General features: G+C 40.0%; 3 protein-coding genes across 9 annotated transcripts in view; 2 read left to right on the plus strand and 1 right to left on the minus strand.

Annotated features, from left to right (window-relative positions):
* FASTKD5 (FAST kinase domains 5) overlaps positions 1-16,655 on the minus strand; it is a 488,950-nt gene that overhangs the window by 285,200 nt on the left and 187,095 nt on the right. The gene's annotated exons all lie outside the window — the stretch shown is intronic.
* The window catches only part of PTPRA (protein tyrosine phosphatase receptor type A), a 135,229-nt gene that overhangs the window by 75,109 nt on the left and 43,465 nt on the right, over positions 1-16,655 (plus strand). For 2 of the 7 annotated variants that reach the window (XM_050745690.1, XM_050745694.1), the window contains 3 exons: positions 463-505; positions 15,137-15,215; positions 15,728-16,069. In XM_050745690.1, the coding sequence (XP_050601647.1) occupies positions 15,143-15,215; positions 15,728-16,069 (415 nt within the window). In that variant the 5' untranslated portion in view covers positions 463-505; positions 15,137-15,142. Of the gene's footprint in view, positions 1-462; positions 506-12,243; positions 12,293-15,136; positions 15,216-15,727; positions 16,070-16,655 lie in introns of those variants that run through there. The other 5 variants (XM_050745689.1, XM_050745693.1, XM_050745688.1 and 2 more) reach the window with 4 other exon arrangements.
* Positions 10,144-16,655, plus strand: part of MRPS26 (mitochondrial ribosomal protein S26) — an 82,470-nt gene continuing 75,958 nt past the window's right edge. The window contains exon 1 of the mRNA XM_050745703.1: positions 10,144-10,147. The gene's annotated coding sequence lies outside the window, so the exon portion shown is untranslated. The remainder of the gene's footprint in view (positions 10,148-16,655) is intronic.

The following is a 16,655-nucleotide window of genomic DNA, read 5'->3' on the forward strand; positions in this document are numbered from 1 at the left end:
GTGCTCTACATTCACCCTGGTCATAAAAGGTCCTTTCATGAGTTTTCTAGGCTTTCATCACTGCCAGCCTCTCCACAGGCATTGTGAAAGTATTAAACTTCCTACCCTCCCCCATGCTTGTCTCATGGACTCTTTCGTAGAGTGCACACTGGACTGTGTTTAGCTCAGCAGGAACTCTTTGCAAACACTGAATACATGAACAATCCTCCTGAAAAGATAAGAGATTTCAGTATTGATTAGCTTCATAGCCGCAGAAGTTAGCATCTGCCAGTATCTGATAAACAGGGTGACTTGCAGCCTAATTTTTGTGAAATTACTAGGCCAAAGTTTAAGAAGTGTTCGTGTTAAAGTTACTTATATATAAAATTTGCCTATAGATAATTTCTGTCAATAGGAGGTTGATGAATGCTTCACATAACCTAGATACTCCTAATTAAATGTTTTTTATTTCTTTTTTTCTAGGACACATGTTCAAAGAGCATAATTAACTTTTTAAAAGAAGCTAGTAAGTACTGAAATAGTTTTTTAAGTTTTTTCTACAGAAATGGAGGAGGAAAGGAAACATGGAATTCTGAAGGGCTACTTAGTAAGCTGCTTATGGCATAATCTGGGGTAGGGGTGCATGGTAAAGGATTTGCATTTTACTGAGATCCATACATGTCAAGGGAACTGTATGTAAAATTAGTCATATGTATTGATTTTTCAAGGACTATAGTCCATCAACTACAATAGGCTCCAAAAAATTCTGGGGAAATTAGCTTCTTGGGGCCTTCCAGTTTACCTACTATGTTTTTCTCACTGTAAATATTCCCAACTTTTGGGGTTTTAGCCACTTAAGTTTTTTATTTTCTCTAATGTCTCTAGTATCTGCCTTCCTTTCCTGTCAATGCTAAACTCTGAGGTTCAGCAGTTCATTCTCTTCCCTCATTGCTTATAGCTTCATTACATTCATCTAGCAAAACCTTAATTCTGTATGTTCGCCATACCATTAGTGCTTAGAGCATTTTTTCAGAAAAGAATCCTGGAAAAATGGATCTTATCTCACCGGGGCCCTCGGGGCTGCTGGGCTGCCTGGTGTCAGCACTTCCTGCCATTTTCTATAGCACCAGTATTAGTCTTAATACTTTAAAAAACCATGTCCCACTATCTCCCCCTCCTCTCTTAGCCTTTGATCTTGCTGCATACCTCATGGGGAAATCTTTAAGATGTCAGATTTCAGTTCACTCACTTTTCTACAATTTCTCCCATTTTTGCCTTTCTTATGTGCCTTCGCTTCCTTCCCATCTGATTCTTTATCGGCATTTACACAGATTGTTTCTTGCCTAACTTGACAGACCCTTTCTTGAGTGCAAATCAGTGGCTGTTTTTGCTAGGGTATAAAAATTCTATATCTAGTCACCTTGACAAAGTTACCCTGTTATTTCCAATAACTTACCTCATATAGAATCTTGTAGATTTTCTTTTTTTTTTTTTAAGATGTTTTCTCACTTTGTCACCATGCCCAGCCTAAATTCTCGTAGGTTTTCTATGTAAACAATCAGATTTTCTGCAAATATTAGTCTCCTTTCTAATTCTTATAATTTTAATTTCTTTTTCTTTTTTAAAATTTTTTGTAGAGACTAGATTTTGCTATGTTGTCCAGGCTGGTCTTGAACTCCTGGGCTCAAGCAATCCTCCCGTCTCAGCCTCCTAAAGTGCCGTTACAGTGGCATGAACCACTGTACGTGGCCAAATTTCTTTTCCTGTTGTGAAGGCAAAGACTTTTCTAACAATATTGAATAGAAGTGATAGTAGATTACTTTATTTCTGATTTTCAAAAGAATGCTTTCAGTTTCTCTCTGTTGAAGATAATTGCATAATGTTGTTTTTTTAAATAGTAACTGCTTTATCAGGTTAAGGAAGGTTTCTTCTATTTCTATTTAAGAGGATTTTTTAAAATCTTGAATTCATGTGTTTTTATCTAGTGCATTTTCTACATCAATTGAAATGGTTGTATGAACTTTCTTTTTTAATATGGGTGAATCATATTTATAGATTTTATGTTAAAATATCCTTGTATATCTTGGATAAACTCAAGTGGATCATGATTTATCTTTTTTATATGCTAGATTCAATTTGTTGATACTTTGGTATTTTTTTGAATATATATTATTGTGTAAAAGTGAGCCTGTGATATTCTTTCTTGTAATGTTTTTGTCCAGTTTTGGTGCCTGGTTTTGCTCTCTCCTTAGAATGAGCTGGGAACTAGTCACTCTTGTTTTCTCACCTGTAATACCATTTGGGTCCAGTGTTTTTTATGGGGGACAAATTTGAACTTGTGGTCAACCTCTTTAATTGTAAGAATATTCAGGTCTTTTGTTCTTCCTGGGCTAGTTTTTTATTCTTTTTCTAGAGATGCGTTCATTTCTCTTAGTTTTATTTGCCTATAGTTGTAGATAATCTCAGTTTTTTTATCTGCTACTTCTGTAATTATTTCCACTTTTGATTTATAATATTAGCTTGTGGGCTGGGCGTCATGTCTCACGCCTGTAATCCCAGCACTTTGGGAGGTCAAGGTGGGAGGATCACAAGGTCAGGAGATCGAGACCATCCTGGCTAACATGGTGAAACCCCGTCTCTACTAAAAATACAAAAAAAAAAAATAAGCTGGGCGTAGTGGCAGGCACTTGTAGTCCCAGCTACTCGGAAGGCTGAGGCAGGAGAATGGCGTGAACCCAGGAGACAGAGGTTGCAGTTAGCCGAGATCGCACCACTGCACTCCAGCCTGGGCAACAGAGCGAAACTGTCTCCAAAAAAAAAAAAAAAAAAAAAAATTAACTTGTGTCTTCTCTTTTTACCTGTTTTTTAATTTATCAAATAACTATTTTTGGCTTTGTTTCATTTTTATTATACAATAAAAATGAAATTCTTTTCATTGTATTTCTTTTCATTGATTATTCCTATAATTCTTAAACAACTTTATAATTGATGTAACAATAACCTGTACACATTTAAAGTGTAAAATTTATTACGTTTTGTCCCATGTATAGAGCAGGAAAGTATCACCACAACAAGAGTGTGAACATATAATCTCTCCCCAAAGTTTTCTTGTGCCTTTTATAATCACTGCCTCTTGCCCCTGCCCACTCCTTCATCCCCAAGCAACCATTGGTCTGTTTTTTGCCACTATAGATTAGATTGTATTTTCTAGAGTTTTATACAAGTGAAATCACATAGTATAGTAATAACCATGTGTTTGTTTGTTTGTTTCTTTCTTTTTTTTTTTTTTTTGAGATTGAGTCTTGCTCTGTCGCCCAGGCTAAAGCACAGTGGGGTGATCTTGGCTTACTGCAAGCTTCACCTCCTGGGTTCACACCATTCTCCTGCCTCTGCCTCCTGAGTAGCTGGGACTCTAGGCGCACCTGCCACCACACCCAGCTAATTTTTGTATTTTTAGTAGAGACTGGGTTTCACCATGTTAGCCAGGATGGTCTCGATCTCCTGACCTTGTGATCCGCCCACTTCAGCCTCCCAAAGTGCTGGGATTACAGGCGTGAGCCACTGCTCCTGGCAACTGTGTGTTTCTGATCCTTTGTCAGGGCTAGCCAATTCCTAGAGACAGTGAATAACTCACTCATACTCTAGCTGCCTCCTTTATGTGGCTCTCATAGGACTTTGACACCTATCTATTATCCACCTGCCCTGTTCATTTCAAGATCAGATACCAGGAAACTAAGGACATCCCTATGCTGCAAAACTCACTGAAATTATTCAAACTAGCCAGCCCTAAACATGCTTACCCTGCCTTGCCCATTCCTTCCACTGAAACCACATAAAGGCTCTTGCCCATGTTTTCATCCCATTCTGTTGGCCTCCTGACTGACCCTAGTGCTTCCTCATGTGGCCCCTGCATGGCATGGTGTGCGCCTTCCTCTTGAGAACTGCGAGTAACTATCTTGTCAGTGGCAATCACCTCCTGATCTGTTGGCCTCATCATACTTGAATAACAATGAAATCTATGTTTTAAGGCCAGGCGCAGTGGTTCACGCCTGTAATCCCAGCACTTTGGGAGGCGAGGCAGGCGGATCACGGGGTCAAGAGATCGAGACCTTCCTGGCCATCATGGTGAAATGCCGTCTCTACTAAAAGTACAAAAATTAGCTGGGCATGGTGGCGCGTGCCTGTAATTACAACTACTTGGGAGACTGAGGCAAGGAATCACTTGAACCCGGGAGGCGGAGGTTACGGTGAGCCGAGATCGTGCCACTGCACTACAGCCTGGTGACAGAGCAAGACTCCATCTCAAAAAAGAGAAAAACTGTCAAATGATATTCCAAAGTGGTTGTACCATTTTATATTTGCACCAAAAATGTCTGAGGGTACTGATTGCTCCATATCCTTGACAGCACTTGGTATAGCTGTTGTTTTAATTTTGGTCACTTTAGTGGGTATATGCTGATATTTTATGTTTTACTTTTTATTTCCCTAATGATTAATAGTTTGCAGCATCTTTCATGTGCTTATTTCCCTTCCATATATCTTATTTGATAAAAATATCTGTTCAAATATTTTGCCCATTGTTTTGTTGGGATACTTATTTTCTTACTGTTGAGCTTTGAGAGTTCTTTATATATCTGGATACCAATCCTTTGTCAGATATATGTTTTGCAAAATTTTCTCCCAGCCTGTGATTTGCCTTTTTATTCTCCTGTCTTAAAAAAAAATTGTAGTTAAATATACACATAATATGAAATTTAACATTTTAACTCTTTTTAAGTATACGGTTTTGTGGTATTAAGCATAGTCACACTGTTGTGCAACCATCACTGCCATCCATCTCTGGAACTTTTTCATCCTCCCTAACTGAAATTCCGTACACATTTAAACACTAACTTCTCATTCCTCCTTAACCCAGCCCCTGGCAACCATCATTCTGTTTTCCTTCTCTATGAGTTTGACTGCTCTAAGTACTTCATATAAGTGGAATCATACAATATTTTCATTTTGTGACTGGCTTATTAGTATAATGTCTTCAAGTTTCATCCATGTGGTAGCATGTGTCAGAATTTCCTTCCTTTTTAAGGCTAACATTCCATCGTATGTATATGCCACATTTTATTTATCCATTCATCTGTTGATGGACACTTAAGTTGCTTCCTCCTTTTGGCTATTGTGAATAATGCTGCTGTGAATGTTGGTGTATAAATATCTGCTCGAGTTCCTGCTTTCGATTCTTTTGGGTATGTTCCCAAAAGTAGAATTGCTGGGTCGTTTGTTAATACATTTAGTTTTTTGAGGAATTGCAATACTGATTTCTACAGTATGGTACCATTTACATTCCAACCAGCAATGTTCAGAGTTCCAATTTGTTAACATTCTCGCCAACCCTTGTTGTTTTCTGGATTTTTTTTTTGGGGGGGGGGGGGGGGGGGTTGTTTTATTTATTTATTTTTTTTTTTTTTTTGAGGCAGAGTCTCACTCTGTCACCCAGGCTGAAGTGTAGTAGCGCGATCTCGGCTCACTGCAACCTCTGCCTCCCGGGTTCAAGCGATTCTCCTGCCCCAGCCTCCTGAGTAGCTGGGACTAGAGGCGCGCATCACCACGCCTGGCTAATTTTTTGTATTTTTAGTGGAGTCCGGGTTTCACTGTGTTAGTTAGGGCTGGGATTATAGGCGTGAGCCACTATGACCAACCTTTTTTTTTTTAAACAATAACCATCTTGATGGGTATGAAATAGGTTTTTGAGACAGAATCTTGCTGTGTCACCCAGGCTGGAGTGTAGTGGTGCAGTCTTGGCTCACTGCAACCTCTGCCTCCTAGGTTCAAGCAATTCTGCCTCAGCCTCCCAAGTGGCTGGGATTACAGGCGCCCGCCACCACACCCAGCTAGTTTTTGTATTTTCAGTAGAGATGGGGTTTCACTGTGTTGACCAGGCTGGTCTTGAACTCCTGACCTCACACTCCATCTGCCTCAGCCTCCCAAAGTGTTGGGATTATAGGGGTGAGCCACCATGCCCAGCCAGGGTTTTGTTTTGTTTTGTTTTTTGTTTTTGTTTTTGTTTTTAAGAGACAGGGTCTTTCTCTGTCACCCAAGCTGTAAGTGGCACCAGTCATAGCTCACTGTAATCTGAAACTCCTGAACCCAAGCAATCCTCCTGCCTCAGCCTTCCATGTAGCTAGATGTACAGGCACATGCCACCATACCCGGCTAACTTTTTGTTTGTTTGTTTTGTTTGTTTGTTTTGAGACAGAGTTTTGCTCTTGTTGCCCAGGCTGGAGTGCAATGGCATGATCTTGGCTCTCTGCAACTGTAATCTCCTCTTCCTGGGTTCAAGTGTTTCTCCTCCCTTGGCCTCCCAAGTAGCTGGGATTACAGGCACCCGCCACATCGCCTGGCTAATTTTTTATATTTTTAGTAGAGATGGGGTTTCACCATGTTGGCCAGACTGGGCTCGAACTCCTGACCTCAGGTGATCCACCCACCTCAGCCTCCCAAAGTGCTGGGATTACAGACGTGTGCCATCACACCTGGCCCCTAGCTAACTTTTAAATGTATTTTGTAGAGATGAGGTCTTACTGTGTTGGCCAGGCTGGTCTTGAAATTCTAAGCTCAAGTCATCCTTCCACCTCAGCCTCCCAAAGTGCTAGGATTACAGGTGTGAGCCTCCACACCTGGCCCCTTTGCCCATTGTAATAATTAGGTTGTTTTTGTTGTTGAGTTGTAGGAGCTCTTTATATATTCTGGATTTCGGTTCCTTATCAGATATGTGATTGGCACACATTTTTTTCCATCCATGGATTGCTTTTTCATTCTGTTATAGTATTCTTGATTCACAGAAGTGTTTAATATTGATGAGGTCATACTTAATCTGTGTTTTGTTTTGTTGCTTGTGCTTTTGGTGTTATATCCAAGAAATTGTTGCCAAATCCAATGTTGTGAAACTTTGCCCTCTGTTTCCTTCTGAGTTTTATAGTTTTAAGACTTAAATTTAGGTTTTCGACCCATTTTTAGTTAATTTTTGCATATGGTATAAGGGAAGGGTCCAGTGTTACTGTTTCGCATGTAGATATACAGTTTTCCGAGTACCATTTGATGAAAAGGCTGTCCATTGAATTGCTTTTGCAACTTTTATTTGGGCATATTTATGTGAGTCTGTTTGGTTCTATATTTTGCTCCATTGATCTATGTGTCTGTTCCTCTGCTAATACTGTCTTAAATATGGTAGCTATATAGTAAGCCTTAATACTGAGTAGATAGATTTCTCCCATTTTATTGTTCTTTTTCAAAATTGTCACTGGTTTGTTTTTATTTTTTACTTTATGCAGATAACCTGTACTATACTTTGGTTTCATGTATCAAGTAGTTTGTTCCAAGTTGTGCTTTAAGCAGAACAAATAAATTTTCATACTGTTCTTTGTGTTAATCTGCAATATAAACCTATACCAAATTCTATTTTGTGTGTGTGTTTGTTGTAGTAATCTGACTGACTTTCATACCTCCAGACTCATGTCTTTCAAGGTCCCCAACTGAATCTTGTTTTAGGTGGAACTTAGAAGCAGTAGAACTTAAGAATCTATTTCACAGCCTTAGTAGTCTAGTTTCATTCTCTATATAATGTCGTCTATGGAAGTGAGCTGCTCTCCAGTGCCTTAGTTTCACCAATGTTGGGGAAGGTCTCTTCTCTTTGTTTTGGACTTCTCTATCACATTGCCTTTCTCCAGAGAAGACCTATAATGAAAGTTGGTATCTGGTGTTCTATGACTTCTTCAGACGCTTGCCAGTTTTTCAGGCTGATTTCTGTCACTGGCAGCTCTTTAGAGTGCTGTTCCTACTTCACCCTCCCCTGGTGGTATGTATCAGTTTTCTACTCATCAGCACCCACCTACTCCTGCCTACTGTGTTTCTCAGATGTCTGCTGCCTGGCTAGCTCATTGCTGCTTTTGTCACTCTTAGAGCTGTCTTCCTCCCTTTTTTGGCTTTCTGCCTGACTTCCAGGGCAGCTACTTTGTCATTGCCTGTCTGCCATTCTCTCCTTTTTCCCACCACCCCCAACAGGTACAACATGTACTCTAATAACATGCATTCTCAATGTTCAAATTAACCTCATCACTTTCCCCACCACATTCCCCAACACTGGTCATCCTCCAGCTTATAGCATTGAAGGTCACTGAAGTTAGACATCTGGGCCTTGCTTACCTCCAACTACAAATTCTCTTCTCATCTCCTTTAGATATTCCTGCCCTGCTGTGAGATCCATCTGGTTTGTTGTCTAGATTACTTCTGAAAGCTTCAGTCAGTGACCCTCCTTACTTCAGACCCCACCAGTTGATCCTTCACTCTGCCATCAGTCATTGTTTCTAAAATCTAAATTGTTCCATTTAACCTCGCTGCGATAAAACCTTTGGTAGTTCTCCAATGTGTTCAGTGGTAATTTAAAGCTTTCATTGTGATGTCCAGGCGCCTTCATGATCTGATCGCTGCCTCCTCCAGCCTCATTGTGTGCATTTCCCCGCCCCACCCTATCCTCACCCACCCTGGTCTTTCATGTCTTCCATTTTTACATTTATTTAACAGATATTTGTTGAAGCCCCACATGATGCCCTTACCTAGGTCTTTGTTGTTCCCAGGACCAGACCGGCTTTTTCAAGCTCCCAAGTCATCTCAGTTTGAAAGACTATGTCTGACCATTGTCTTGGCCAATTACTCTTTATCCTTCCAAGTTCAATGATTGTCCCACTGCACTCCAGCCAGAGTGAGAGAGCAAGACCCTATCTCAGTAAATAAAACTAAATAAATAAATCAGCCATAGTTTATTTAATCACGTCTCTCTCCCCCATTGATAGACATTAAGGGTATTTCCAGTTTTCTTCTCTTGAAAACAATGCTACTTTGAATAACCTTGTACATGAGTCACTTTGAAAGTATGGATATGTATCTGTGGAATAAGTTTCCAGAAGTGGAATTGTGTCAGAGGGGTTGTGCATTTGTAATTCTAATGAATATTTGTAGATTTTTTATATATATGAGAGTACCTGTTTACCCAAACTCTTGCCAATGCAGCATTGTCAAAGTTTTTTATGTTTGCTAGTGTGATAGATAAAAAATGGTATCTCCCAGCATTGCTTTCTCTGATCATCAATGGGGTTGGGCATCTTTTCATACATTTAAGAGAACTGTATGGTTTTTTTTTTTTTTGTGAGTTATGTTTCATATCGTTTACCTGTTTTTCTTTTAGACTGTTGGTCCTTTTTTTCTTAATCTGTAAACCCTTTATGTATTGGGGAAATTGGTCTTTGTGAATGAGTTGCAAATATGTTTAAAAAGGTCATTCTTTAATGTGGAAGCAGCTGTTTTGGTGGAATGGTGGAAAAAGAAGCCAGATTTCTATGGAGACAACCCTTTCTAGAGATTTGGCTATTAAGCAGAGTAGAGACATGATAGCTGGAGGATTGATGTAGATGCAAAGAAGTTTTTCATCTTCCTTGAAAACTTAATGTGTTAAAAACTGGTATGAAAGGGAGGGTTAAAGCTAGAGATGGTGGTAGAAAAAATGCAGGGTTCCTAAAGGACTGAGATTCTTGGGTGGAATTTCAGGGAAGGGGAAATTTTCTGGATATAGTGACTGGTGAGTTAAGGGTGTCCAGTTCAATGGCTTTTATTTTCTTGGAAGTGTAGGCAAGGCCAACAGCCAAATTTGTGGGAGGAGATGGTTAGAGGGGAAAGGAGGTTTGAAGTAATCGCTATGGAGAACTGGAGAGAGCTCAGGAAAGACAGAAAGACTGCAGAAAGTGCTTAGGGTTCCACTGAAGCAGAAATAGTGATTTGTAGTGATACAACCCTTATGAGTTGTTTGATTTTTTTTTTTTTAAAGCAGCATTTGGCAGTCCAAGTATAGGGCTGACAGTTTGGGATTTTTCTTTCTATGTTGGTGTAAAAGAACAGTGTCGCGAGGGAAGTTAGGACAAAAGAATGATTGAACTGACACCAGGTTTTCTTGATTTGGTAGAGAAGGAAATAAAGATAGAGCAGAGATATTGAAAAGAATTAGAGAGGGGTTCAAGAGACTGAAGGCCTAGGTGAGGTCAGAGAGCAGGTGTAGTAGGCATAACAGACAAGGATAGAAAGTGTGGTTTGGAGAGTGGGAAGGCAAGATTTATTCAGTATGGGGGCTTTTCTGGGTAATGACAGAATCTGGAGTACAGCCATTGTCATGAGTGGCCCAAGTATAATAGAGAGATAGGGTCACTGGAGTTAAGGAAGTCAAGGAACTGAGAGGCTGGCCTAGATGTGGATTTTGGTTGTCATCCATGAGGATATTGAAGTCATCCAGGAGAAGAGCAGGCCTAGGGCACAGGAAGAAAACTGAGACACTTACAGTGTCTTCATGAAAGGAAAGCACAAGGCAAAAAACTTTCAAAAACAGGGACTGTTAGGCCGGGTGCAGTGGCTCACACCTGTAATCCCAGCACTTTGGGAAGCCAAAGCAAGTGGATCACTTGAGGTCAGGAGTTCAAGACCAGCCTGGCCAACATGGTGAAACCCCATCTCTACTTTTGTTCTTTTCCCTTGTTCTTGTATTACCTTTCTGGAAAGGAATTTTTATTGTAGGCTAATTGTTATTCCTACCAGTATTTGAGTCCTTTTCATATGACTCTTGCCAGCACTGGATATTTCATATGATTTATCTCTTCTGTGAGCACCACTCACTCACTGGAGATTGCACCACTGTACTCCAGCCTGGGCGACAGAGTGAGACTCTGTCTCAAAAAAAAAAAAGAAAAGAAAATAGAGAGAGTGCCTAAATACTCCCTGCCCCCAACACCTGCACAGCCTCCTTATTATCCACATCCTGCACCACTGTGGTACCTTTGTTGCAACTGATGGACCAACATTGACTCCTCATTATCACTCAAGCTTTGGTGTTGTGCATTCTGTAGATTTGGACAAATGTATAATGACATGTGTCTACCATTGTACTATCATATAGAAGAGTTTGACTGCCCTGACAATCCTCTGCTCCACCTACTTACTCCTCTCTCCTTTTTGTAGCCCCACAACCACTGATTTGTTTTTTTTTTTTTTTTTTTTTTTTTTTTTGAGACGGAGTGTTGCTCTGTCCCCCAGGCCAGAGTGCAGTGGCGTGATCTCGGCTCACTGCAAGCTCCACCTCCTGGGTTCATGCCATTCTCCTGCCTCAGCCTCCCGAGTAGCTGGGATTACAGGCGCCCGCCACCACGCCCGGATAATTTTTTGTATTTTTTAGTGGAGACAGAGTTTCACCATGTTAGCGAGGATGGTCTCGATCTCCTGACCTCCTGATCCGCCTGCCTCGGCCTCCCAAAGTGCTGGGATTACAGGCATGAGCCACCCACTGTGCCCGGCCCTTAAAAAAAAAACAAAACAAAACAAGGTCTTGCTCTGTCACCCAAGCCTGAGTGCAGTGATGCAATCACTCCTCACTGCAGCCTCAACCTCCCAGGCTTCAGTGATCCTCCCACCTCAGCCTCCTAAGTAGCTGAGACTACACGCACACACCACCATGCCCAGCTAAGTTTTGTATTTTTTATAGAAACGTGGTCCTGCTATGTTGCCCAGGCTGGTCTTAAACTCCTGAGCTCAAGCAATTTGCCTGCCTTGGCCTCTCAAGGTTTTGGGATTACAGGCATGAGTCACCACACCTGGACTTTTTTTTTCCTTTTTTTTTTCTTTGTTTTTTTTTTAACCAGTGATCTTTTACTGTCTCCATGGTTTTTCACATTGGCTTCTTTTGCTTAGTAATATGTGTTTAAGTTTCTTCTATGTATTTGCATGTTTTTAGCTTATTTCTTTTTAGCAGTGAGTAATATTTCATTGTCTGGATGTGCCATCACTTATTTATCCATTCACCTACTAAAGGATATCTTGATTGCTCCCAGTTGTGGCAATTATAAATAAAGTTGCTGTAAACGTCCATGTGCAGGTTTTTTTAAATGGCATAAGTTTTCATCTCATTTGGGTAAATACCAAGGAGCACAATTGCTGGATCATATGTTAAGAGCATATTTATGTTTTTGAGAACTACCAAACTGCCTTCCAAAGTGGATGTACCGTTTTACATTCCCACAAGCAGTGAATGAGAGTTCCTACTGCTCCATAGTCTTACAAACATGTAGTATTCTCAAATGTTTTGGATTTTAAAACCAAAATCCATTTTAATAGATGTGTAGTGGTATCCTGTTTTAATTTGCAATTCCCTAATGTCTTGATGTTCTATGTCTTTTTCAGATGCTTATTTGCCGTACTGTATATCTTCTTTGGTGAGGTGTCTGTTCAGGTCTTTTGCCTATTTTTAATCTAGTTGTTAGTTTTCTTGTTGAGTTTAAGAATTCTCTGTCCTTTGTCAGATGTATCTTTTGCAAACATTTTCTCCCAGTCTGTGGCTTGTCCTCTCATTCTCTTGGCATTGTCTTTCACAGAGTAGACGTTTTATATTTTAATAAAGTCCAGACTATCAATTATGTTCTCATGGATCATGCCTTTGATGTTATATCTAAAAAGTTCTCACCATACCCAAAGTCATCTAGATTTTCTCCTGTTGTCTTCTTGGCATTTTATAGTCTTATGATTGATATTTAGGTCTATGATTCATTTTTAGTTAATTTTTGTGAAAGATACAAGGTCTGATATGGATTAATTTTTCTGTATGTAGCTGTCTAGTTCCAGTGTCATTTGTTGAAAAGACTATCTTGCTCCATTTTATTGTCTTTGCTCCTTTGTCAGTTGACTATATTTATGTGAGTCTGTTTATGATCTCTGTTCTGTTCCATTGATCTGTCTTTTCTTTTGCTAATACCACACTGTCTTAATTACTATAGCTTTAAAGTAAGTCTTGAAGTCCAATAGCATTAATCTTTGACTCTTCTTTAATATTGAGTTGCCCCTTCAGAATCTTAATGTTTCTCCATGTAAACTTTAGAATCAGCCTCTTTATATTCACGAAATAACTTGCTGAGATTATGATTGATATTGCATTGAATCTATAGACTTATTTGGGAAAAACTGACATCTTGACAATATTGAGTCTTCCTATCCATAAACATTGTTTATGATGGGCTTCTTTATGTTTAGAAGCTTTTGTTTTTTCTGCTGTGAGATATTCCACTTCTAGCTTTATGATTTCTTACATTGCCTTTTATACTTAGAAACTTTTTCCTCATCCTGAGCTCACATATTAATTTATTTTCTTTTAAAATGTGTTTTTCAAACATTTAGTTTCTAAACCTATGTGGAATTTATTTTGGTATATGGAGTGAGATGGTGGTCTAATTCCCTCCCCTCAAATATGTAGTTATTTTTCCCAAAACCATTTTCTATTGATTTATCAAGAATAGACATGTATACATGTATAATAGTCAGCCTTCCACTTGTTTTTTGACCCTTGTGAAGGAAATTGTTTGAGTTTCCAATTTTGGATTAGGCTCAGATAGTAATTGAGCTGGATTCTGCCAGAGATCAATGTTAATTCACTATCCAGCTCTTCCACAGAGTTATAAAAATGTAAGTTTTGTGAAAATCTAACAGTATATCACTGGTTTAATGATCACAGCCTAGGAAGAATGGGGAAATGGTCAAAATCTCATGTGGGTGCACCTGAAGGCCACTGTTGAGTCCATCTCCCTGCTAGGCACCGCTGCTGGCACCAGGGGTAGACTCCTGGGGTGTATATGAACCACCTACATCTCCCTCTCTTCCCCTATGCCCCTAAGATTTTCATGTGTCCCTTAAAGATGTATGTCCTACTTCCCTTGGAGAGTCACTACCATATTGAACACTTTAGACTGTGAGTCCTGTGAAGATGGGGCTTGTGAGTGTATTGCTCCCCAGTTATTTCTCTAGCATTAGCTCAGTATAGGGCATAAAAATCTGAATGGATGAACAAACCACTATTACTGGTGGGAACGTGCTACTATCTTACATGGTTTGAGGTGGCATAAAGGTTGAGAACAGCTATATAATGTGTTCCTTGAAGGGCAGCAGTACATCAGTGCAGTCAGCCTACCTTCTCCATACTTCTCACTCTGAAAACTGTAAAGCTGCACCTAGCAATCAACTTGGGATCTTTAAAAGGGACTGCTCTCTAGCTCTCACCCACAAAGCTGCAGTCTAGCACAGGTGACTTTTTTTAAAAAGTTTTTTGGGCCAGACACGATGGCTCACACCTGTAATCCCAGCACTTTGGGAGGCTGAGGTGGGCAGGTCACCTGCGGTCGGGAGTGTGAGACCAGCCTGACCAACATGGAGAAACCCCATCTCTACTAAAAATACAAACAAATTCGCCAGTCATGGTGGCACATGCCTGTAATCTCAGCTACTCGGGAGGCTGAGGCAGGAGAAATCGCTTGAACCCAGGTGGTGGAGGTTGCGGTGAGCCAAGATCACACCATTGCACTCCAGCTCAGGCAACAGTGCGAGACTCCATCTCAAAAAAAATAAAAAAGGAGTCCTATTATGACTTATTTTTATTTTTACGGGTTGGATATCTCTAATTCCAAAATATGAAATGCTCCAAAATTTGAAACTTTTTGAGCACAGACATGATGCCCAAAAGAAATGCTCACTGGGACATTTTGGATTCAAAATTTGGATTAGGGACTGGGTGTGGGGGCTCACACCTGTAATCATAGCACTTTGGGAGGTTGAGGCAGGAGGATCAATTGAACCCAAGAGTTTGAGAGCAGCCTAGGCAACATAGTGAGACTCTGTCTCTACAGAAAATTTTAAAAATTAGCCAGGCATGGTGATACCTGCCTGTAGTCCCAGCTACTAAGGAGGCTAAGGCAGAAGAATCACTTGAGTCCAGGAGGTAGAGGCTGCACTGAACTATGATCATACCACTCTCTCCATCTTGGGCAATAGAGCAAGACCCTATCTCTTTAAAAAAAAAAAAATCTGAAACACTGCTAGTCCTCAGCCGTTTTGGATAAGGGATAGTCAATCTTTATAAAGACTTAGTTAGTTATTGGATATCTGAGGAAGCATTCATATCAGGATCCCAAAAGATCATTGGTTTAGACACACATTTTAATAGCTTGGAAATCCAGAATACTCTTCTGGTGACCAGCTCAAACATAGTCATGATAATATAGGACCTCATCTAACATGGCTCCCTATTTTCCAGATAAGCATGGATTCCTGGTTCACTCTTGTTCTGCTCGGCAGTGGTCTGATATGTGTCAGTGCCAACAATGCTACCACAGGTAAATTGTAATTTGATAAGGCTGCTATTTGAAATGAAATTTTGCTTTCACATTTAATGAGCCAAATTTGAAAACCAAGATGGTATTTGAAGAAAGGAATAGAAAAATTTTATTCGAAGTGATGGTAAAATAGGTGTCTTCAGAAATCTTGGAATTGTATTGAATGCTCAGCATTGTTTTTCATACATATAACTGCTTTAAATAAATCAAAGAGATTATGTGTTATTTCCTGAAAATTAAAATAAACTGTTGATATTTACAACTCTATACATGGTTTCTGAGGAACTAAGTGAAAAATCTTATGTCTTTCTCCCTTAAACCATAGTCCTTTGGAGGAGGTAGGAAAGGTCCAGCATTAAATAAAAACATAGCAGGTGGGTGGGTATTGGGGGGTTGGTCTTTGCTTGGTCTCCATATGTTTGAGAGTTTATTAAGGCTTGCTGCTTTGTGTCTCACAACTTTTTAGCCTCACATTCTTCATGTGATATTTCCTTGTTTTTTGGTGTTTGTAGTTGCACCTTCTGTAGGAATTACAAGATTAATTAACTCATCAACGGCAGAACCAGTTAAAGAAGAGGCCAAAACTTCAAATCCAACTTCTTCACTAACTTCTCTTTCTGTGGCACCAACATTCAGCCCAAATATAACTCTGGGACCCACCTATTTAACCACTGTCAATTCTTCAGACTCTGACAATGGGACCACAAGAACAGCAAGCACCAATTCTATAGGCATTACAATTTTACCAAATGAAACGTGGCTTCCAGATAACCAGTTCACGGATGCCAGAACAGAACCCTGGGAGGGGAATTCCAGCACCGCAGCAACCACTCCAGAAGCTTTCCCTCCTTCAGGTACTAGAGATGATTCTCTTTATTCTTTTGCTCTTTGAGTTTATTCATCCTTTTATTACCTTGTTTGTGTTTCCTAGCCTTAAAATTTCTTCAAATAAGTAAAATTGCTCAAGTGAAGTAATGAAACCTATATTTGAAATTTTTAGGCATATCTGGTTAGCATAAGTGAAGAGGAAAGAAGAAAGATTCTGGAGAATATCATGCTGCTAGGTGGGATCCTGGTTAGATTGAGAGGACTTAAATGTGTTTAAAGGTAGAGAAGGCTTAAAAAGAGAAAGAGAGGAGCTCATTGACGATGCAAGAGACTGAAGATGAAAAGACACAGAGAATGAGTAATAAGATTAGGTTTGAAAAGGGAGGGATCCATGGAGACCATGGAAAGGAGAATGGATATTGATGTCCGTGACAATTAGATATGGCGTGGGAGGCCAGTGGCTAGGGGTGTCATTAGAGAGGCTCTGGGAAATGGTTACATTGCAGTGCCAGTTGTTCAGGGCCTCAGGTTGAAGCAGTAGTCCCAAGGATAAAATCAGAGACGTGGGTCTGAGACCAGGACAGGTAAGACAAGTTTCTGACCTCTTTGAAC

This window comes from Macaca thibetana, chromosome 10, assembly GCF_024542745.1.
Source record: "Macaca thibetana thibetana isolate TM-01 chromosome 10, ASM2454274v1, whole genome shotgun sequence".
Lineage (NCBI taxonomy): Eukaryota > Metazoa > Chordata > Mammalia > Primates > Cercopithecidae > Macaca > Macaca thibetana.